This window comes from Hyperoodon ampullatus, assembly GCF_949752795.1.
Source record: "Hyperoodon ampullatus genome assembly, chromosome: 6".
NCBI lineage: Eukaryota > Metazoa > Chordata > Mammalia > Artiodactyla > Ziphiidae > Hyperoodon > Hyperoodon ampullatus.
This window is the reverse complement of record NC_136919.1, coordinates 120593207-120618522: the sequence shown is the minus strand read 5'-3', so window position 1 is coordinate 120618522 and position 25316 is coordinate 120593207. Positions and strand designations below refer to the sequence as shown.

The following is a 25316-nucleotide window of genomic DNA, read 5'->3' as shown; positions in this document are numbered from 1 at the left end:
TATTCCCTAAGAGATTAATCATATCCTTGACTGGTCTGGAAAGTGGATGCAGAGAAAAGCTTAGGGTGAAATGGCGTATAACACATATGGCATTAAATAGGTCACTTGTTTCATGTAAAATAAAATGACTAGCACCTCCTTCCTGCTCCCAAAGTGAAGAGGCCTAACAGGCCACATGAAACATGAATAATTATAGTAAGTTCCATTCATAAAATTTTGAGGAGTCCATTATATTAGAAGGTTCTCATATCTAAAGCCTTAAGCTTAAGGCTACTGTGTGAAAGTGAACTGAAGGGCAAGGGAGAGAGAGATGGCATACCAGTCCGGACTGTCCTCCGAGAGCTGCAGGGGATCTGGAATTCAGGGGCTCTCCTGCATCCCATCCTCAGTCTCCAGTTCTGCCAACTGCCGCCTAAGGATATTTACTTTTGCTTGTAATTCCTTGTTATATTCAATGATGTTAACCATTTCTTCATATGCTTCATCCAAATACCTGGAAGATCTGTTCCAACGCAGAAAAATACCTATTGAATCCACGAAAGGAAAACAGAAGGGAAAAAGATACACACAATAGATTAGCATTATAATTGTGGTTAATATATAACTCCATGCAATATAATCCTTCTCATTTTTTCAGAATTCACATCTGTGTTTTATTATACTCCAAAATATACAACAATCTTGAGGTATTGAAAGAGTACAACTGAATACAGTATTTAAGAAGTCACTGTGAGGGAACCCCTATAAGATTAACAGCTGATTTCTCAGCAGAAACTCTGCAAGCCAGAAGGGAGTGGCATGATATACTTAAAGTGATGAAAGGGAAGAACCTACAACCAAGATTACTCTACCCAGCAAGGATCTCATTGAGATTCAATGGAGAAATCAAAAGCTTCACAGACAAACAAAAGCTAAGAGAATTCAGCACCACCAAACCACCTCTACAACAAATGCTAATGGAACTTCCCTAAGAGGGAAACACAAGAAAAGGACCTATAAAAACAAACCCATAACAATTAAGAAAATGGTAATAGGAACATATATATCGATAATTACCTTAAATGTGAATGGATTAAATGCTCTAACCAAAAGACACAGGCTTGCTGAATGGATACAAGAACAAGACCCATATATATGCTGTCTACAAGAGACCCACTTCAGACCCGGAGGAAGATGGCGGAAGAGTAAGACGCGGAGATCACCTTCCTCCCCACAGATACATCAGAAATTCATCTACACGTGGAACAACTCCTACAGAACACCTACTGAACGCTGACAGAAGACCTCAGACCCCCCAAAAGGCAAGAAACTCCCCACGTACCTGGGTAGGGCAAAAGAAAAAAAGAATAAACAGAGACAATAGGATAGGGACGGGACCTGCACCAGTGAGAGGGAGCCGTGAAGGAGGGAAGGTTTCTACACACTACAAGCCCCTTCGCGGGCGGAGACTGCAGGTGGCGGAGGGGGAAAGCTTCGGAGTAGCGGAGGAGAGCACAGCAACAGGGGTGCGGAGGGCAAAGCGGAGAGATTCTGGCACAGAGGATCGGTGCCCTCAGGCACACACCAGCCCGAGAGGCTTGTCTGCTCGGCCGCCGGGGCGGGCGGGGCTGGGAGCTGAGGCTCGGGTATCGGCTTTCAGTCGGAGCGCAGGGAGAGGACTGGGGCTGGCGGCAGGAAGAGAGCCTGAAGGGGTTAGTGCACCACGGCTAGCCCGGAGGGAGTCCGGGGAAAGGGTCTGGAGCTACCGTAGAGGCAAGAGACTTTTTTCCCTTTTGTTTCCTGGTGCGCGAGAAGAGGGCATTAAGAGGGCTGCTTGGGGAAGCGCCGGACACGGGCGCGAGCCGCGGGTAAGGCGCGGACCTCGGAGACGGGCGTGGGACGCTGGGGCTGCCGCCGCCGCGGGGCCTGTGTGTCAGTGTGGGTCACTGTCCGCCCCGCCTTCCGGGGGGCCTGTGCACCCCGCCACTGACGGGGTCCCGGGACCCGGGGACGGCTTTCCCGGGAAAGCGCACGGAGCGCCACGGGCTGCTGCAACGTCACACCGGCCTCTGCTGCCGCAGGCCCGCCACACACTGCGCGCCCCTCCCTCCCCTCTGCCTGAGTGAGCCAGAGCCCCCGAATCAGCGGCTCCTTTAAACCCGTCCTGTCTGAGCGAAGAACGGACGCCCTCCGGCGACCTACGTGCAGAGGCGGGGCCAGGTCCAAGGCTGAGACCCGGGAGTTGTGAGAGCAGAGACAGGGAAATCTCTCTGTGCAGCCTCGGAAGCAGCGGATTAAAGCTCCACGGTCCATTTGATGTGCCCTGCGTCTGTGGAGTGCATGAATGGACAGCGAATCATCCCAAATTGAGGAAGTGGACTTTGAGGAGAAGATTTAAGACTTTCCCCCCTTTTTCCTCCTTTTACAACGAATTATCCCAAATTAAGGAGATGGACTTAGCAAGATTTCAGACTTCTCGCCCTTTTCCTCTTTTTACAACGAATTATCCCAAATTGAGGAGGTGGACTTGGAGAGCAAGATTTTTGATTTTTCCCCCTGCTCTCTTTTTGTGAATGTGTATGTGTAAACTTCTGTGCAAGATTCTCTCTGTATAGCTTTGCTTCCACCATATGTCCCAGGGTTCTATCGTTCCGTGTTTTTTTTCAATAATTACTTTTTAATTTTAATAACGCTACTATATTTCATACTTTATTCTATTTTAGTTTACCTGCTCTTTCTTTTTTTCCTACCTTCCCTTCCTCCCTCCCTCCGCTCCTCCTTTCCTTCTTTTTCTTTCCTCCTTCCCTCCCTCCCACCCACCCTTCTTCTTTCCACTTTCCTTTTCTTTCCTTCCTCCCTCCCTTCTTCCATTCACTCTTCCTTTTGCTTTCACTCCACCCTCCCTCCCTCCTTTCTTTCCTTCTTTCTTTCCATCCTTCCTCCCTCCCTCCTTTCTTTCTTCCTTTCTTCCTTTTCTTCCCTTCTTCCTTTCTTTCCCTCTCTCTTTCTTTCTTCTACTAATTCTTTCTTTCTACTTTTTCTCCCTGTTATTCTGAGCCAGGTGGATGAAAGGCTCTTGGTGCTGCAGCCAGGAGTCAGTGCTGTGCCTCTGAAGTGGGAGAGCCAACTTCAGGACACGAGTCCACAAGAGACCTCCCAGCTCCACATAATATCAAGCAGCGAAAATCTTCCAGAGATCTCCATCTCAACACCAGCACCCAGCTTCAGTCAACGACCAGCAGGCTACAGTGCTGGTCACCCTATGCCAAGCAACTAGCAAGGCAGGAACACAACCCCACCCATTAGCAGAGAGGCTACCTAAAAAAATAAGGCCATAGGCACCCCAAAACACACCACCAGACGTGGACCTGTCCACCAGAAAAACAAGATCGAGCCTCAACCACCAGAACACAGGCTCTAGTTCCCCCCACCAGGAAGCCTGCACAACCTACTGAAACAACCTTAGCCACTGGGGACAGACACCAAAAACAACGGGAACTACGAACCTGCAGCCTGCAAAAAGGAGACCCCAAACACAGTAAGATAAGCAAAATGAGAAGACAGAAAAACACACGGCAGGTGAAGGAGCAAGATAAAAACCTACCAGACCTAACAAATGAAGAGGTAATAGGCAGTCTACCTGAAAAAGAATTCAGAATAATGATAGTAAAGATGATCCAAGATTCTATTTCCCAGATCCAAAATCTTGGAAATAGAATAGACAAAATGCAAGAAACAGTTAACAAGGACCTAGAAGAACTAAAGATAAATCAAGCATCGATTAAAAACACAATAAATGAAATGAAAAATACTCTAGATGGGATCAATAGCAGAATAACTGAGGCAGAAGAACGGATAAGTGAGGTGGAAGATAAAATAGTGGAAATAACTGATGCAGAGCAAAATAAAGAAAAAAGAATGAAAAGAACAGAGGACAGTCTCAGAGACCTCTGGGACAACATTAAACACACCAACATTCGAATTATAGGGGTTCCAGAAGAAGAAGAGAAAAAGAAAGGGACTGAGAAAATATTTGAAGAGATTATAGTTGAAAACTTCCCTAATATGGGAAAGGAAATAGTTAATCAAGTCCAGGAGGCACAGAGAGTCCCATACAGAATAAATCCAAGGAGAAATAAACCAAGTCACATATTAATCAAACTGTCAAAAATTAAACACAAAGAAAACATATTAAAAGCAGCAAGGGAAAAACAACAAATAACACACAAGGGAATCCCCATCAGGTTAACAGCTGATCTATCAGCAGAAACTCTACAAGCCAGAAGGGAGTGGCAGGACATAATTAAAGTGATGAAGGAGAGAAACCTGCAACCAAGAATACTCTACCCAGCAAGGATCTCATTCAGATTGGATGGAGAAATTAAAACCTTTACAGACAAGCAAAAGCTGAGAGAGTTCAGCACCACCAAACCAGCTTTACAACAAATGCTAAAGGAACTTCTCTAGGCAAGAAACACAACAGAAGGAATATACCTACAATAACGAACCCAAAGCAATTAAGGAAATGGGAATAGGAACATACATATCAATAATTACCTTAAATGTAAATGGACTAAATGCTCCCACCAAAAGACACAGAGTGGCTGAATGAATACAAAAACAAGACCCATATATATGCTGCCTACAAGAGACCCACTTCAGACCTAGAGACACATACAGATTGAAAGTAAGGGGATGGAAAAAGATATTCCATGCAAATGGAAATCAAAAGAAAGCTGGAGTAGCAATTCTTATATCAGACAAAATAGACTTTAAAATAAAGACTATTAGAAGAGACAAAGAAGGACACTACATAACGATAAAGGGATCAACCCAAGAAGAAGATATAACAATTGTAAATATTTATGCACTCAACATAGGAGCACCTCAATACATAAGGCAAATACTAACAGCCATAAAAGGGGAAATCGACAGTAACACAATCATAGTAGGGGACTTTAACACCCCACTTTCACCAATGGACAGATCATCCAAAATGAAAATAAATAAGGAAACATAAGCTTTAAATGATACATTAAACAAGATGGACTTAGTTGATATTTATAGGACATTCCATCCAAAAACAACAGAATACACATTTTTCTCAAGTGCTCATGGAACATTCTCCAGGATAGATCATATCTTGGGTCACAAATCAAGCCTTGGTAAATTTAAGAAAATTAAAATTGTATCAAGTATCTTTTCCGACCACAATGCTATGAGACTACATATCAATTACAGGAAAAGATCTGTAAAAAATACAAACACATGGAGGCTAAACAATACACTACTCAATAACGAAGTGATCACTGAAGAAATCAAAGAGGAAATTAAAAAATACCTAGAAACAAATGACAATGGAGACACGACGACCCAAAACCTATGGGATGCAGCAAAAGCAGTTCTAAGGGGGAAGTTTATAGCAATACAATCCCACCTTAAGAAACAGGAAACATTTCGAGTAAACAACCTGACCCTGCACCTAAAGCAATTAGAGAAAGAAGAAAAAAAAAACCCCAAAGTTAGCAGAAGGAAAGAAATCATAAAGATCAGATCAGAAATAAATGGAAAAGAAATGAAGGAAACGATAGCAAAGATCAACCAAACTAAAAGCTGGTTCTTTGAGAAGATAAACAAAATTGACAAACCAATAGCCAGACTCATCAATAAAAGAAGGGAGAAGACTCAAATCAATAGAATTAGAAATGAAAAAGGAGAAGTAACAACTGACACTGCAGAAATACAAAAGATCATGAGAGATTACTATAAGCAACTCTATGCCAATAAAATGGACAACCTGGAAGAAATGGACAAATTCTTAGAAATGCACAACCTGCCAAGACTGAATCAGGAAGAAATAGAAAATATGAATAGACCAATCACAAGAACTGAAATTGAAACTGTGATTAAAAATCTTCCAACAAACAAAAGCCCAGGACCAGATGGCTTCACAGGCGAATTCTCTCATACATTTAGAGAAGAGCTAACACCCATCCTTCTCAAACTCTTCCAAACAATATCAGAGGAAGGAACACTCCCAAATTCATTCTACGAGGCCACCATCACCTTGATACCAAAACCAGGCAAGGATGTCACAAAGAAAGAAAACTACAGGCCAATATCACTGATGAACATAGATGCAAAAATCCTCAACAAAATACTAGCAAACAGAATCCAACAGCACATTAAAAGGATCATACACCATGATCAAGTGGGGTTTATTCCAGGGATGCAAGGATTCTTCAATATACGCAAATCAATCAATGTGATACACCATATTAACAAGTTGAAGGAGAAAAACCATATGATCATCTCAATAGATGCAGAGAAAGCTTTCGACAAAATTCAACACCCATTTATGATAAAAACCCTGCAGAAAGTAGGCATAGAGGGAACTTTCCTCAACATAATAAAGGCCATGTATGACAAACCCACAGCCAACATTGTCCTCAATGGTGAAAAACTGAAACCATTTCCACTAAGATCAGGAACAAGACAAGGCTGCCCACTCTCACCACTCTTATTCAACATAGTTTTGGAAGTTTTAGCCACAGCAATCAGAGAAGAAAAGGAAATAAGAGGAATCCAAATTGGAAAAGAAGAAGTAAAGCTGTCACTGTTTGCAGATGACATGATACTATACATAGAGAATCCTAAAGATGCTACCAGAAAACTACTAGAGCTAATCAATGAATTTGGTAAAGTAGCAGGATACAAAATTAATGTACAGAAATCTCTGGCATTCCTGTACACTAATGATGAAAAATCTGAAAATGAAATCAAGAAAACACTCCCATTTACCACTGCAACAAAAAGAATAAAATATCTAGGAATAAACCTACCTAAGGAGACAAAAGACCTGTATGCAGAAAATTATAAGACACTGATGAAAGAAATTAAAGATGATACAAATAGATGGAGAGATATACTATGCTCCTGGATTGGAAGAATCAATATTGTGAAAATGACTCTACTACCCAAAGCAATCTACAGATTCAATGCAATCCCTATCAAACTACCACTGGCATTTTTCACAGAACTAGAACAAAAAATTTCAAAATTTGTTTGGAAAAACAAAAGACCCCGAATAGCCAAAGCAATCTTGAGAACGAAAAACGGAGCTGGAGGAATCAGGCTCCCTGACTTCAGACTATACTACAAAGCTACAGTAATTAAGACAGTGTGGTACTGGCATAAAAACAGAAAGATAGATCAGTGGATCAGGATAGAAAGCCCAGAGATAAACCCACGCACATATGGCCAACTTATCTTTGATAAAGGAGGCAGGAATGTACAGTGGAGAAAGGTCAGCCTCTTCAATAAGTGGTGCTGGGAAAACTGGACAGGGACATGTAGAAGTATGAGATTAGATCATTCCCTAACACCATACACAAAAATAAGCTCAAAATGGATTAAGGACCTAAATGTAAGGTCAGACACTATCAAACTCTTAGAGGAAAACATAGGCAGAACACTCTATGACATAAATCACAGCAAGATCCTTTTTGACCCACCTCCTAGAGAAATGGAAATAAAAACAAAGATAAACAAATGGGACCTAATGAAACTTCAAAGCTTTTGCACAGCAAAGGAAACCATAAACAAGACCAAAAGACAACCCTCAGAATGGGAGAAAATATTTGCAAATGAAGCAACTGACAAAGGATTAATCTCCAAAATTTATAAACAGCTCATACAGCTCAATAGCAAAAAAACCAAACAACCCAATCCAAAAATGGGCAGAAGACTTAAATAGGCATTTCTCCAAAGAAGATATACAGACTGCCAACAAACACATGAAAGAATGCTCAACATCATTAATCATTAGAGAAATGCAAATCAAAACTACAATGAGATATCATCTCACACCAGTCAGAATGGCCATCATCAAGAAATCTAGAAACAATAAATGCTGGAGAGGGTGTGGAGAAAAGGGAACACTCTTGCACTGCTGGTGGGAATGTGAATTGGTACAGCCACTATGGAGAACAGTATGGAGGTTCCTTAAAAAACTAAAAATAGAACTACCATATGACCCAGCAATCCCACTACTAGGCATATACCCTGAGAAAACCATAATTCAAAAAGAGACATGTACCAAAATGTTCATTGCAGCTCTATTCACAATAGCCCGGAGCTGGAAACAACCTAAGTGTCCATCATCGGATGAATGGATAAAGAAGATGTGGCACATATATACAATGGAATATTACTCAGCCATAAAAAGAAACGAAACTGAGCTATTTGTAATGAGGTGGATAGACCTAGAGTCTGTCATACAGAGTGAAGTAAGTCAGAAAGAGAAAGACAAATACCGTATGCTAACACATATATATGGAATTAAAAAAAAAATGTCATGAAGAACCTAGGGGTAAAACGGGAATAAAGACACAGACCTAGTTGAGAATGGACTTGAGGATATGGGGAGGGGGAAGGGTAAGCTGTGACAAAGCGAAAGAGAGGCATGGACATATATACACTACCAAACGTAAGGTAGATAGATAGTGGGAAGCAGCCGCAGAGCACAGGGAGATCAGCTCGGTGCTTTGTGACCGCCTGGAGGGGTGGGATGGGGAGGGTGGGAGGGAGGGAGATGCATGAGGGAAGGGATGTGGGAACAGATGTATATGTATGACTGATTCACTTTGTTATAAAGCAGAAACTAATTAAAAAAATAAAAATTAAAAAAAGAGACCCACTTCAGACCTAGGGACACACAAAGACTGAAAGTGAGGGGATGGAAAAAGATATTCCGTGCAAATGGAAATCAAAAGAAAGCTGGAGTAGCAATACTCATATCAGACAAAATAGACTTTAAAATAACGTTACAAGAGACAAGGAAGTACACAACATAACGATCAAGGGATCTATCCAAGAAGAAGATATAACAATTATAAATCTATATGCACCCAACGTAGGAGCACCTCAATACATAAGGCAACTGCTTACAGCTATAAAAGAGGAAACTAACAGTAACACAATAATAGTGGGGGACTTTAACACCTCTCTTACACCAATGGACAGATAATCCAAACAGAAAATTAAAAAGGAAACACAAGCTTTAAATGACACAATAGACTAGATAGATTTAACTGATATTTATAGGACATTCCATCCAAAAACAACAGATTACACTTTCTTCTCACGTGCACATGGAACATGCTCCTGGAAAGATCACATCTTGGGTCACAAATCAAGCCTCAGTAAATTTAAGAAAACTGAAATCATATCAAGCATCTTTTCTGAGCACAATGCTATGAGATTAAAATCAATTGCAGGGAAAAAAACATAAAAAACACGAACACATGGAGGCTAAACAATACGTTATTAAATAGCCAAGAGATCACTGAAGAAATCAAAACATACCTGGAGACAAATTACAGCGAGAACACGACCATCCAAAACCTCTGTGAGGCAGCAAAAGCAGTTCTAAGAGGGAAGTTTATAGTAATACAAGCCTACCTCAAGAAACAAGAAAAATCTCAAGTAAAAAATCTAACCTTACACCTAAAGGAACTAGAGAAAGAACAACAAACAAAACCCAAAGTTAGCAGAAGGAAAGAAATCATAAAGATCAGAGCAGAAATAAATGAAATATATGAACAAAGAAAACAGTAGCAAAGATCAATGAAACTAAAAGCTGGTTCTTTTACAAGATAAACAAAACTGATGAAAAAGAAAAAGAAAAAGTTACAGCAGACACCACAGAAATTCAAAGCATCCTAAGAGACTACTACAAGGAACACTATGCCAATAAAATGGACAACCTGGAAGAAATGGACAAATTCTTAGAAAGGTATAAATTTCCAAGACTGAACCAGGAAGAAATACAAAATATGAACAGACCAATCACAAGTAATGAAATGGAAACTGTGATTAAAAATCTTCCAACAAACAGAAGTCCAGGACCAGATGGCTTCACAGGTGAATTCTATCAAACATTTAGAGAACAGCTAACACCCATGCTTCTCAAACTCTTCCAAAAAATTACAGAGGAAGGAACACTCCCAAACTCATTCTATGAGGCCACCATCACCCTGATACCAAAACCAGACAAAGATACTACAAAAAAGAAAATTACAGACCAATATCACCAATGAATATAGATGCAAAGATCCTCAACAAAATACCAGCAAACAGAATCCAGCAACACATTAAAAGGATCATACACCATGATCACCATGATTTATCCCAGGGATGCAAGGATTTTTCAATACATGCAAATCAATCAATGTGATACACCATATTAACAAACTGAAGAAGAAAAACCATATGATCATCTCAATAGATGCAGGAAAAGCTTTTGACAAAATTCAACACCAATTTATGACAAAAACTCTCCAGAAAGTGGGCACAGAGGGAACCTACCTCAACATAATAAAGGCCATATATGACAAACCCACAGCAAACATCATTCTCAATGGTGAAAAACTGAAAACATTTCCTCTAAGATCATGAACAAGACAAGGATGTCCACTCTCACCACTCTTATGAACATAGTTTTGGAAGTCCTAGCCACGGCAATCAGAGAAAAAAAAGAAATAAAAGGAATACAAATTGGAAAAGAAGTGAAACTGTCATTGTTTGCAGATGACATGATAGTATACATAGAGAATCCTAAAGATGCTACCAAAAAACTACTAGAGCTAATCAATGAATATGGTAAAGTTACAGGATACAAAATTAATGCACAGAAATCTCTTGCATTCCTATACACTAATGATGAACACTCTGAAAGAGAAATTAAGGAAACATTCCCATTTACCACTCCAACAAAAAGAATAAAATACCTAGGAATAAACCTACCAAGGGAGACAAAAGACCTGTATGCAGAAAACTATAAGACGCTGATGAAAAAGAAATTAAAGATGATATAAACAGATGGAGATATATACCATGTTCTTGGATTGGAAGAATCAACATTGTGAAAATGACTCTACCACCCAAAGCAATCTACAGATTCAATGCAATCCCTATCAAATTACCAATGGCATTTTTTACAGAATTAGAACAAAAAAATCTTAAAATTTGTATGGAAACACAAAAGACCCCTAATAGCCAAAGCAGTCTTGAGGGAAAAAAATGGACCTAGAGGAATCAGACTCCCTGACTTCAGACTACACTACAAAGCTACAGTAATCAAGACAGTATGGTACTGGTACAAAAACAGAAATATAGATCAATGGAACAGGATAGAAAGCCCAGAGGTAAACCCATGCACCTATGGTCAACTCATCTATGACAGAGGAGACAAGGATATACAATGGAGAAAAGACAGTCTCTTCAATAAGTGTTGCTGGGAAAACTGGACAGCTACATGTAAAATAATGAAATTAGAACACTCCCTAACACCATACACTAAAATAAACTCAATATGGATTAGAGACCTAAATGTAAGACTGGACACTACAGAGGAAAACATAGGAAGAACACTTTCTGACAAAAACCACAGCAAGACCTTTTTTGATCCACCTCCTAGAGTAATGGAAATAAAAACAAAAATAAACAAATGGGACCTAATGAAACTTAAAAGCTTTTGCACAGCAAAGGAGACTACAAAGAAGTTGAAAAGACAACCCTCAGAATGGGAGAAAATATTTGCAAATGAATCAATGGACAAAGGATTAATCTCCAAAATATATAAACAACTCATGCAGCTCAATAGCAAAAAAACAAACAACCCACTCAAAAGGGCAGAAGACCTAAATAGACATTTCTCCAGAGAAGATGTACAGATGGCCAAGAAGCACATGAAAAACTGCTCAACATCACTAATTATTAGAGAAATGCAAATCAAAACTACAATGAGGTATCACTTTACAGCGGTCAGAATGGGTATCGTCAGAAAATCTACAAACAACAAATGCTGGAGAGGGTGTGGAGAAAAGGGAACCCTCTTGCACTGTTGGTGGGAATATAAATTGATACAGCCACTATGGAGAACAGTATGGAGGTTCCTTAAAAAACTAAAAGTAGAATTACCAGATGACCCAGCAATCCCACTACTGGGCATATATGCAGAGAAAACCATAATTCAAAAAGACACATGCACCCCAGTGTTCACTGCAGCACTATTTACAATAGCCAGGTCATGGAAGCAACCTAGATGCCCATCAGCAGATGAACAGATAAAGAAGATGTGGCACATATATACAATGGAATATTACTCAGCCATATAAAGGAACGAAACTGGGTCATTTGTTGAGACGTGGCTGGATCTAGAGACTGTCCTACAGAGTGAAGTAAGTCAGAAAGAGAAAATGAAATACCATATATTAACACATATATGTGGAACCTAGAAAAATGGTACAGATGAACTGGTTTGCAGGGCAGAAATTGAGACACAGATGTAGAGAAGAAACGTATGGACACCAAGGGGGGAAAGCGGCAGGGGTGTGGGTGGGGGTGGAATGAATTGGGAGATTGGGACTGACATGTCTACACTGATGTGTATAAAATGGATGACTAATAAGTACCTGCTATATAAAAAAATAAAATAAAAAGAAGAGCAGTCACTATGTACATGCTCATTAATTCTTCAAAAACCCCACAAAGTTATGAAGTAGATCAAAATCCTGTTCTCCGATATATTCAGGAATACAAACTGATCATTTACAATGGGATAAATTTTATAGTTTCACAATACAAATCTTTTCTTTCTTTAAACAATTACAGAACTTTATCCAGACCTGTGAGACCTACATGTGTGAAATCACTTTCACTGTAAAAGTGGCAGTTACACAAAAGCAGAACTACACAGACTGTTATTTAAGAGCCTAAACTTCAGCACTCTCTCTCCCTCTCTGTTACTTAGGAGACAGTCTTCCAATTCTGTAGGCAACTGCTTCTTTCCCCAAATAACAATATTTATCCTTTTATTATGGAGTAAAAGACATTTTCTCCTCTACACAGATGTACGTTAATGATATCAACCCAAAGTAATGGCTTAAAGATACTCAAGTCAGGAGGCACAAACACCTTCCAGGCTGCAACAAGTCAGCAGCTGGCAAGTTCACAAAGGTTTTATGATTAGAATACTTTACATTAGAATACTTTCCATAAACCAAACTGCCATGCACCCTAGAGAGTCCTTCTGTAATGTGTCCAAATGCTAGATAGAAGAAGATAGAAACACAGACTAAAGACTGACCTGTGTTGATTTTTCTATTAAATGAGCTTATTTTTAAAATCCTGTTCTTCAATACAGGAATTACTTAATATTAATGGTTGACTACAATGACTACAATGTAATTATAAACAGTAGAGAGACACTTTAAGGCCCGAGTAGTGTCATTATACAATCCATATACTTACCATGAGAATATTTTACCTAACATAGGATTTCTTCCAGTTCTAAGTTGAGGAGGTACTAAACATACAGAGAAACCCCTTTCTTAATGGTGTAGGAGGAACTCATTCATATAACAAAAAAATTTTCTTCTATCACATAATCCCTAAACTGTCAATGAGGTTTGGTAAAAACAGGTTAAATCGTCCTTTAGGCCATCAGACTCCCAATTTTGGCTTTCCTCCCAACTAACTAGATTCTTGTTTCAGTTATTAAACATGACAGTGGCTTTTAGGTAAATTGTCCCAGAAGTCTTAAACAAGTAGTACAGCTGTAATCTCTCATTTAAGAGATCACCTGTCCTGCATCTGTGACTGTCTAAACACTCAATAAGCAAGGAGAAGTTCTGAGCAGCCCCAAATCCCCAAAGCACTAAAGCTCAGACTCAGAGACCCTGGAGACTGAGGCCACTTTCCCACAATTCTAACTAGGGGACACCTCGACAGATAAGATTAGAAGCATAAACTGAGGGGGAGGAAGCAGCTAATGACAGCTATGCCTAGCGGAACAAGCCGTGAGAACTGATGGCCAGAGAGGTGACAGAAACAGGCTCGGTCTCAAAACAAGGAAGCAAAGCAACCTGAGACCCTTTTAAACACAACGGGCAGTTTCCACACAAGAATTGCCCTTGAGAGCATAATGTATTAGGACACAGTATACTAACTGACATTTATAGTACTTCAATTTACCAAACAGCTATCATTCCTGTGTGTATGCCTTATATTGTTTAATATAAAGATGAATAAAAATGTACTTACTACCTTCAAATTGGTTAAAAAGAAATTAAATGGCATTTTATAGTCTTTGTTTAAGGAATGGATAATATGTTTTAGATAGGTTTTGGTTATTTTTTAAAAAACAAGCTTTAGTATTTAAGGAGATAAGCTTCAAGAATCTGAAAAATTAATGCAGGTAAACACGTTCTTTAGAATAGACATGAAAATTAAGCCTGGATTACTGTTCCACACAAACAGGATATCTGTATTACTACACTGATGGATGGCATTTATGTACGTTTTATGGAATCTTACTAGAATGACTAGTTCATTACCCCTTCAACAGCCTTCAACAGAACAATCTACCTAACGACTACTTAATAAAGCAAACAAAAACCATCTCCTGTCCCAGTTTATTCCTGTCCCAACCACCTATCACTTTTCTACGCAAAAAGTAATGTACTTTTCCTCACACCCATTAGGATGGCCTATCAAAGGGGGGAAAAAGCAGAAAATAACAAGCATTGATGAAGATGTGGAGAAACTGGAACCCTTGTTCATTGCTGGTGGGGTTGTAACATGATTCAGTCATTACGGAAAACAGAATTACTGTTCCTCAAAATACTGAACATAGAATTACCACATGATCCAGCAATTCCACTTCTGGGTACATACCCCAAAGAATGGAAAGCAGGGCCTCAAAGAGATGTTTGCACACCTATGTGCCAAAACGTGGAGGCAACCCAAGTGCCCACTGACAGATGGATAAACAAAACGTCATGCACACACACAACGGAAAATTACTCAGGCTTAAAGAGGAAGGAGATCCTGTCCCATGCTACCACATGGATGAGCCTTGAGCACATTAATTATGCTAAGTGAAATAAGCCAGTCACAAAAGGACAAATACTGTATGGTTCCACTTATATGAGGTAGCTGGTGTAGTCAAATCCAGAGACAGAAAGCAGAAGGGTGGTTGCCTGGGGCTGGAGAGGGGCAATGAGAAGTTGTTTATGGGTACAGAGTTTTAGATTTACAAGACGAAAAGTTCTGGAGACCTGTTTCACAGCAACATGATATACTTAACCATACTGAATTGCATACTCAAAGATGGTTAAGTTGGTAAATTTTGTTTTTGTCACAATAAAAAAAAGTAATGTACCTTCTTATCTTGAGAAAATATCCGATATAAACAGCAGTATCCATGTACTCATGTACCCACAGGCAGTCAAGAGAACATCCTAGACTATATTAATAAAAGGTTTGCAAAGGATGTGTGGCTTACCCTCCCACAGCTGAAGACTCTGTGGAGCAACCGAAGGCCAGATGACAAGATTGTTGGCTTCAAAGAGAGGGTTGGTGAATTTACTCAGTTCACTGGGCCGGTTGACCCAAGACCATAGAGACATCGTTTTCTGCTGTAGCTTCAACTTGCATCTGATCAAGAAAGAAAACTGCCATTAAAGCAATTAATTTATGACCATAGAGACATCGTTTTCTGCTGTAGCTTCAACTTACATCTGATCAAGAAAGAAAATTGCCATTAAAGCAATTAATTTATGACAACCACTATTAAATACTCCTTCTAATAGGACAATTTCTTTTCTCTATGTTAGAAAGCAGAACACAAGACTTTTAGCAGAGCAACAAAATGTAAAATTAAAATATTTGTCAGCATTTTTAACTGTCAACAACATCAAAACAAAGACTGTTTTGCAGGCTTCCAAAGCTGGCAACAAAGAGTTAATCCACCAAGAAGATACAATAATTATACATACATATGTATGTTGCACCCAAGCCACAAAACATAGGAAGCAAAAACTGACGTAATGGAACACAAAAACAGACAATTCTCTAATATAGTTGAGGATTTCACTATCCCAATAACTAGATAGAAGATAAATAAGGAAATACAGGACTTGAACAAAATGTAAGACAAATATAGAAAACTCTAACCAACAGCAGAACACACATTCTTCTCAAGTGGACATGAAGCATTCTCCAGGCCAGACCACGTGGTAGGCCACAAAACAAAGCTCAATAAATTTTAAAAGACTGAGATCATGCAAAGCATCTTCTTCAACCACAAGGGAATGAAGTTAGAAATTGATAACAGAAGAAAAACTGGAAAATTCGTAAGTATGTGGAATTATATAACACACTTTCACACAACCAATGGTTTAAAGAAGACATCACAAGAGAAGTTAGAAAATACTTACAGATGAATGAAAACAAAAACACAACATGCTAACACAACTCCAGTGAAAGTAATGCTCAGAGGGAAATTTATAGCAAGAACCTATGTTAAAAAGGAAAGATCTCAAATCAATAATCTAACTTTACACCTTAAGGAACTAAACAAAGGAGAGCAAACTAAGCCAATGCTTGCAGAAGGAAGGAAAAACTAAGATTATAGAGGAGACAGAAAAAAAAACATTTTTAAAGAATAACATCAATGAGACCAAAAGTCGGTTCTCTGAAAAGATCAACAAAATTGTTTCTCTGGATAGAATGACAAAGAAAAAGGAAGATGCAAATAACTAACGTCAAAAATGAAAATGGGACATTACTACTGACCTTACAGAAATAAAAAAGATTTTAAGAAAATACTGTTAACAGCACACCAACAAATTAGATAATCTGGATGAAATGGACAAATTCCTATAAACACAAAAATTACCTAAACTGACTCAAGAAATAAAAAATCTCAACAGACCTATAACAAATAAGGAAATTGACTCAGTAACAAATAATCTCTCCACAAAGAAAAGTCTAGGACCAGATGGTTTCACTGGTAAATTCTATCAAATATAAAAGAAAAATGAACACCAATCCTTCTCAAACTCCCCAACAAATAGAAAAGGAAGGAATATTTCCTAACTCATTTTATGAAGCTATTATCACCCTGATGCCAAAGCCAGATAATGATACAAGAAAACTGTAACAGAGGGAGCCCAAGGAAGATGGTGGAAGAGTAAAACACAGAGATCACCTTCCTCCCCACAGATACACCAGAAATTCATCTACACGTGGAACAACTCCTACAGAACACCTACTGAATGCTGGCAGAAGACCTCAGACCTCCCAAAAGGGAAGAAACTCCCCATGTATCTGGGTAGGGCAAAAGCAAAAAGAATAAACAGAGACAAAAGGATAGGGACGGGACCTGCACCAGTGGGAGGGAGCCGTGAAGGAGGAAAGGTTTCCACACACTAGGAGGCCCCTTCGCGGGCGGAGACTGCGGGTGGCGGAGGGGGGAAAGCTTCAAAGTCGCGGAGAAGAGCGCAGCCACAGTGGTGCGGAGGGCAAAGTGGAGAGGTTCCCAAACAGAGGATCGGTGCCAACGGGCACTCACCAACCCGAGAGGCTTTTCTGCTCGGCCGCCGGGGCAGGCGGGGCTGGGAGCTGAGGCTCGGACTTCGGTCGGAGCGCAGGGAGAGGACTGGGGTTGGTGGTGTGAACACAGCCTGAAGGGGTTAGAACACCACGGATGGCTGGGAGGGAGTCCGGGAAAAACTCTGGACCTGACGAAGAGGCAAGAGACTTTTTCTTCCCTCTTTGTTTCCTGCTGCACAAGGAGAGGGGATTAACAGCGCCGCTTAAAGGAGCTCCAGAGACGGGCGCGAGCCACGGCTAAAAGCGTGGACCCCAAAGACAGGCGTGGGACGCTGGGACTGCTGCTGCCGCCGCCAAGAGGCTTGTGTGCGAGCGCAGGTCACTGTCCACACCCCCTTTCCGGGGAGCCTGTGCAGCCCGCCACTGCCAGGGTCCTGGGATCCAGGGACGGATTCCCCAGGAGAGCACATGGCACGCCTCGGGCTAGTGCAACATCATGCCGACCTCTGCCGCAGCAGGCTCGCCCCACACTCTGTACCCCTCCCTCCCCCGGGCCTGAGTGAGCCAGAGTCCCTGAAGCGGCTGCTCCTTTAATCCCGTCCTGACCAAAGAACAGACGCCCTCCGGTGATCTACACGCAGAGGCGGGGCCAAATCCAAAGCTGAGACCCCAGAGCTGTGAGAATAAAGAAGAGAAAGGGAAATCTCTCCCAGCAGCCTCAGAAGCAGTGGATGAAAGCTCCACAAACAACTTGATGTACCCTGCGTCTGTGGAATACACGAATAGACAACAAATCATCCCAAATTGAGGAGGTAGACTGTGAGAACAAGATTTTTTTTTCCTTTTCCTCTTTTTGTGAATGTGTATGTGTATGCTTCTGTGTGAGATTCTGTCTGTATAGCTTTGTTTCCACCATTCGTCCCAGGGTTCTATCTGTCCGTTTTTTCTTAATAATTATTTTTTATTTTACTACCTTTATAATATTATATCATACTTTATTCTACTTTGCTTTATCTTCTCTCTTTTTTTTTCTACCTTTCCTCCTCCCCCTCCCACTCCCCCTTCTCCTCCTTCTTCTTCTTCTTCTACTACTACTAATTCTTTCTTTCTAATTTTTCTCCCTTTTATTCTGAGCCGTGTCGATGAAATGCTCTTGGTGCTGAAGCCAGGAGTCAGTGCTGTGCCTCTGAAGTGGGAGAGCCAACTTCAGGACACGGGTCCACAAGAGACCTCCCAGCTCCACATAATATCAAACGGCGAAAATCTCCCAGAGATCTCCATCTCAACACCAGCACCCAGCTTCAGTCAACGACCAGCAAACTACAGTGCTGGACAACTTATGCCAAACAACTAGCAAGACAGGTACACAACCACACCCATTAGCAGAGAGGCTGCCTAAAACCATAATAAGTCCACAGACACCCCAAAACACACCACCAGACGTGGACCTGCCCACAAGAAAGACAAGATGCAGGCTCATCCACCAGGACACAGGCACTAGTCCCCTCCACCAGGAAACCTACACAACCCACTGAACCAACCTTAGCCACTGGGGACAGACACCAAAAACAACGGGAACTACGAACCTGCAGCCTGCAAAAAGGAGACCCCAAACACAGTAAGATAAGCAAAATGAGAAGACAGAAAAACACACAGCAGATGAAGGAGCAAGATAAACACCCACCAGACCTAACAAATAAAGAGGAAATAGGCAGTCTACCTGAAAAAGAATTCAGAATAATGACAGTAAAGATGATCCAAAATCTTGGAAATAGAATAGACAAAATGCAAGAAACATTTAACAAGGACCTAGAAGAACTAAAGATGAAACAAGCAACGATGAACAACACAATAAATGAAATTAAAAATACTCTAGATGGGATCAATAGCTGAATAACTGAGGCAGAAGAAGAGATAAGTGACGTGGAAGATAAAATAGTGGAAATAAGTGCTGCAGAGCAGAATAAGGAAAAAAGAATGAAAAGAAATGAGGACAGTCTAAGAGACCTCTGGGACAACATTACACGCACCAACATTCGAATTATAGGGGTTCCAGAAGAAGAAGAGAAAAAGAAAGGGACTGAGAAAATACTTGAAGAGATTATAGTCGAAAACTTCCCTAATATGGAAAAGGAAATAGTTAATCAAATCCAGGAGGCACACAGAGTCCCATACAGAATAAATCCAAGGAGAAATAAACCAAGTCACATATTAATCAAACTGTCAAAAATTAAACACAAAGAAAACATATTAAAAGCAACAAGGGAAAAACAACAAATAACACACAAGGGAATCCCCATAAGGTTAACAGTTGATCTTTCAGCAGAAACTCTACAAGCCAGAAGGGACTGGCAGGACATATTTAAAGTGATGAAGGAGAAAAACCTGCAACCAAGATTATTCTACCCAGCAAGGATCTCATTCAGATTGGATGGAGAAATTAAAACCTTTACAGACAAGCAAAAGCTGAGAGAGTTCAGCACCACCAAACCAACTTTACAACAAATGGTACAGGAACTTCTCTAGGCAAGAAACACAGGAGAAGGAAAAGACCTACAAGAACGAACCCAAAACAATTAAGAAAATGGGAATAGGAATATACATATCGATAATTACCTTAAATGTAAATGGACCAAATGCACCCACCAAAAGACACAGATTGGCTGAATGGATACAAAAACAAGACCTATATATATGCTGTCTACAAGAGACCCACTTGAGACCCACAGACACATACAGACTGAAAGTAAGGGGATGGAAAAAGATATTCGATGGAAATGGAAACCAAAAGAAAGCTGGAGTAGCAATTCTCATATCAGACAAAATAGACTTTAAAATAAAGACTATTAAAAGAGACAAAGAAGGACACTACATAATGATCAAGGGATCGATCCAAGAAGAAGATATAACAATTGTAAATATTTATGCACCCAACATAGGAGGACCTCAATACATAAGGCAAATACTAACAGCCATAAAAGGGGAAATCAACAGTAACACATTCATAATAGGGGACTTTAACACCCCAATTTCACCAATGGACAGATCATCCAAAATGAAAATAAATAAGGAAACACAAGCTTTAAATGATACATTAAACAAGATGGACTTAATTGATATTTATAGGACATTCCATCCAAAAACAACAGAATACACATTTTTCTCAAATGCTCATGGAACAATCTCCAGGATAGATCACATCTTGGGTCACAAATCAAGCCTTCGTAAATTTAAGAAAATTGCAATTGTATCAAGTATCTTTTCCGACCACAGTGCTGTGAGTCTAAATATCAATTACAGGAAAAGATCTGTAAAACATACAAACACATGGAGGCTAAACAATACACTACGCAATAACGAAGTGATCACTGAAGAAATAAAAAAATACCTAGAAACAAATGACAGTGGAGACATGACGACCCAAAACCTATGGGATGCAGCAAAAGCAGTTCTAAGAGGGAAGTTTATAGCAATACAATCCCACCTTAAGAAACAGGAAACATCTCGAGTAAACAACCTGACCTTGCACCTAAAGCAATTAGAGAAAGAAGAACAAAAAAACCCCAAAGTTAGCAGAAGGATAGAATTCATAAAAATCAGATCAGAAATAAATGAAAAAGAAATGAAGGAAATGATAGCAAAGATCAATAAAACTAAAAGGTGGTTCTTTGAGAAGATAAACCAAATTGATAAACCATTAGCCAGACTCATCAAGAAAAAAGGGGAGAAGACTCAAATCAATAGAATTACAAATGAAAAAGGAGAAGTAACAACTGACACTGCAGAAAATACTAAAGATCATGAGAGATTACTACAAGCAACCCTATGCCAATAAAATGGACAACCTGGAAGAAATGGACAAATTCTTAGAAATGCACAACCTGCCAAGACTGAATCAGGAAGAAATAGAAAATATGAATAGACCAATCACAAGCACTGAAATTGAAACTGTGATTAAAAATCTTCCAAAAAACAAAAGCCCAGGACCAGATGGCTTCACAGGCGAATTCTATCAAACATTTAGAGAAGAGCTAACACCTATCCTTCTCAAACTCTTCCAACATATAGCAGAGGGAGGAACACTCCCGAACTCATTCTACGAGACCGCCATCACCTTGATACCAAAACCAGACAACGATGTCACAAAGAAAGAAAACTACAGGCCAATATCACTGATAAACATAGATGCAAAAATCCTCAACAATATACTAGGAAACAGAATCCAACAGCACATTAAAAGGATCATACACCATGATCAAGTGGGGTTTATTCCAGGGATGCAAGGATTCTTCAATATACACAAATCAATCAACGTGATACACCATATTAACAAATTGAAAAAGAAAAACCATATGATCATCTCAATAGATGCAGAGAAAGCTTTCAACAAAATTCAACACCCATTTATGATAAAAACCCTGCAGAAAGTAGGCATAGAGGGAACTTTCCTCAACATAATAAAGGCCATATATGACAAACCCACAGCCGGCATCGTCCTCAATGGTGAAAAACTGATACCATTTCCACTAACATCAGGAAAAAGACAAGGTTGCCCACTCTCACCACTCTTATTCAACATAGTTTTGGAAGTTTTAGCCACAGCAATCAGAGAAGAAAAGGAAATAAAAGGAATCCAAATCGGAAAACAAGAAGTAAACCTGTCACTCTTTGCAGATGACATGATACTATACATAGAGAATCCTAAAGATGCTACCAGAAAACTACTAGAGCTAATCAATGAATTTGGTAAAGTTGCAGGATACAAAATTAATGCACAGAAATCTCTGGCATTCCTATATACTAATGATGAAAAATCTGAAAGTGAAATCAAGGAAACACTCCCATTTACCACTGCAACAAAAAGAATAAAATATCTAGGAATAAACCTACCTAAGGAGACAAAAGACCTGTATGCAGAAAATTATAAGACACTGATGAAAGAAATTAAAGATGATACAAATAGATAGAGAGATATACCATGTTCTTGGATTGGAAGAATCAACATTGTGAAAATGACTCTACTACCCAAAGCAATCTACAGATTCAATGCAATCCCTATCAAACTACCACTGGCATTTTTCACAGAACTAGAACAAAAAATTTCACAATTTGTATGGAAACACAAAAGACCCCGAATAGCCAAAGCAATCTTGAGAACGAAAAATGGAGCTGGAGGAATCAGGCTCCCTGACTTCAGACTATACTACAAAGCTACAATAATCAAGACAGTATGGTACTGGCAGAAAAACAGAAAGATAGATCAATGGAACAGGATAGAAAGCCCAGAAATAAACCCACGCACATATGGTCACCTTATCTTTGATAAAGGAGGCAGGAATGTACAGTGGAGAAAGGACAGTCTCTTCAATAAGTGGTGCTGGGAAAACTGGACAGGGACATGTAAAAGTATGAGATTAGATCACTCCCTAACACCATACACAAAAATAAGCTCAAAATGGATTAAAGACCTAAATGTAAGGCCAGAAACTATCAAACTCTTAGAGGAAAACATAGGCAGAACACTCTATGACATAAATCACAGCAAGATCCTTTTTGACCCACCTCCTAGAGAAATGGAAATAAAGACAAAAATAAACACATGGGACCTAATGAAGCTTAAAAGCTTTTGCACAGCAAAGGAAACCATAAAGAAGACCAAAAGACAACCCTCAGAATGGGAGAAAATATTTGCAAATGAAGCAACTGACAAAGGATTAATCTCCAAAATTTATAAGCAGCTCATGAAGCTCAATAACAAAAAAACAAACAACCCAATCCAAAAATGGGCAGAAGACCTACATAGACATTTCTCCACAGAAGATATACAGACTGCCAACAAACACATGAAAGGATGCTCAACATCTTTACTCATTAGAGAAATGCAAATCAAAACTACAATGAGATATCATCTCACACCAGTCAGAATGGCCATCATCAAGAAATCTAGAAACAATAAATGCTGGAGAGGGTGTGGAGAAAAGGGAACACTCTTGCACTGCTGGTGGGAATGTGAATTGGTACAGCCGCTATGGAGAACGGTATGGAGGTTCCTTAAAAAACTACAAATAGAACTATCATATGACCCAGCAATCCCACTACTGGGCATATACCCTGAGAAAACCACAATTCAAAAAGAGACATATACCAAAATGTTCATAGCAGCCCTATTTACAATAGCCCGGAGATGGAAACAACCTAAGTGTCCATCATCGAATGAATGGGTAAAGAAGATGTGGCACATATATACAATGGAATATTACTCAGCCATAAAAAGAAATGAAACTGAGCTATTTGTAATGAGGTGGATGGACCTAGAATCTGTCATACAGAGTGAAGTAAGTCAGAAAGAGAAAGACAAATACTGTATGCTGACACATATATATGGAATTTAAGAAAAAAAAATGTCATGAAGAACATTGGGGTAAGACAGGAATAAAGACACAGACCTACTAGAGAATGGACTTGAGGATATGGGGAGGGGGAAGGGTAAGCTTTGACAAAGTGAAAGAGCGGCATGGACATATATACACTACCAAACGTAAGGTAGATAGCTAGTGGGAAGCAGCCGCAGAGCACAGGGAGATCAGCTCGGTGCTTTGTGACCGCCTGGAGGGGTGGGATAGGGACGGTGGGAGGGAGATGCAAAAGGGAGGGGATATGGGAACATATGTATATGTATAACTGATAAAATTTGTTATATAGCAAAAAATAAAATTAAAAGAAAAAAAATACAATGTACTAGGAAACAGAATCCAACAGCACATTAAAAAGATCATACACCATGATCAAGTGGGGTTTATTCCAGGGATGCAAGGATTCTTCAATATACACAAATCAATCAACGTGATACACCATATTAACAAATTGAAAAAGAAAAACCATATGATCATCTCAATAGATGCAGAGAAAGCTTTCAACAAAATTCAACACCCATTTATGATAAAAACCCTGCAGAAAGTAGGCATAGAGGGAACTTTCCTCAACATAATAAAGGCCATATATGACAAACCCACAGCCAACATCATCCTCAATGGTGAAAACCTGAAACCATTTCCACCAAGAGCAGGAATAAGACAAGGTTGCCCACTCTCACCACTCTTATTCAACATCGTTTTGGAAGTTTTAGCCACAGCAGTCAGAGAAGAAAAGGAAATAAAAGGAATCCAAATCGGAAAAGAAGAAGTAAAGCTGTCACTGTTTGCAGATGACATGATACTATACATAGAGAATCCTAAAGATGCTACCAGAAAACTACTAGAGCTAATCAATGAATTTGGTAAAGTAGCAGGATACAAAATTAATGCATAGAAATCTCTGGCATTCCTGTACACTGATGATGAAAAACCTGAAAATGAAATCAAGAAAACACTCCCATTTACCACTGCAACAAAAAGAATAAAATATCTAGGAATAAACCTACCTAAGGAGACAAAAGACCTGTATGCAGAAAATTATAAAACGCTGATGAAAGAAATTAAAGATGATACAAATAGATAGAGAGATATACCATGTTCCTGGATTGGAAGAATCAACATTGTGAAAATGACTCTACTACCCAAAGCAATCTACAGATTCAAGGCAATCCCTATCAAATTACCAATGGCATTTTTCACAGAACTAGAACAAAAAATTTCTCAATTTGTATGGAAACACAAAAGACCCCGAATAGCCAAAGCAATCTTGAGAACGAAAAACGCAGCTGGAGGAATCAGGCTCCCTGACTTCAGACTATACTACAAAGCTACAGTAATCAAGACAGTATGGTACTGGCACAAAAACAGAAAGATAGATCAATGGAACAGGATAGAAAGCCCAGAGATAAACCCACGTACATACGGTCACCTTATCTTTGATAAAGGAGGCAGGAATGTACAGTGGAGAAAGGACAGCCTCTTCAATAAGTGTTGCTGGGAAAACTGGACAGGTACATGTAAAAG

At 39.6% G+C, this 25316-nt stretch overlaps 1 protein-coding gene across 1 annotated transcript in view; it reads right to left on the bottom strand.

Annotated features, from left to right (window-relative positions):
* Positions 1–360: 360 nt before the first annotated feature.
* Positions 361–25316, bottom strand: part of MTMR9 (myotubularin related protein 9) — a gene marked incomplete at both ends in the record, with an annotated part of 102831 nt that continues 77875 nt past the window's right edge. Inside the window, 2 exons of the mRNA XM_079706420.1 lie at positions 361–524; positions 15329–15480. Of these exons, the coding sequence (XP_079562546.1) occupies positions 361–524; positions 15329–15480 (316 nt within the window). The remainder of the gene's footprint in view (positions 525–15328; positions 15481–25316) is intronic.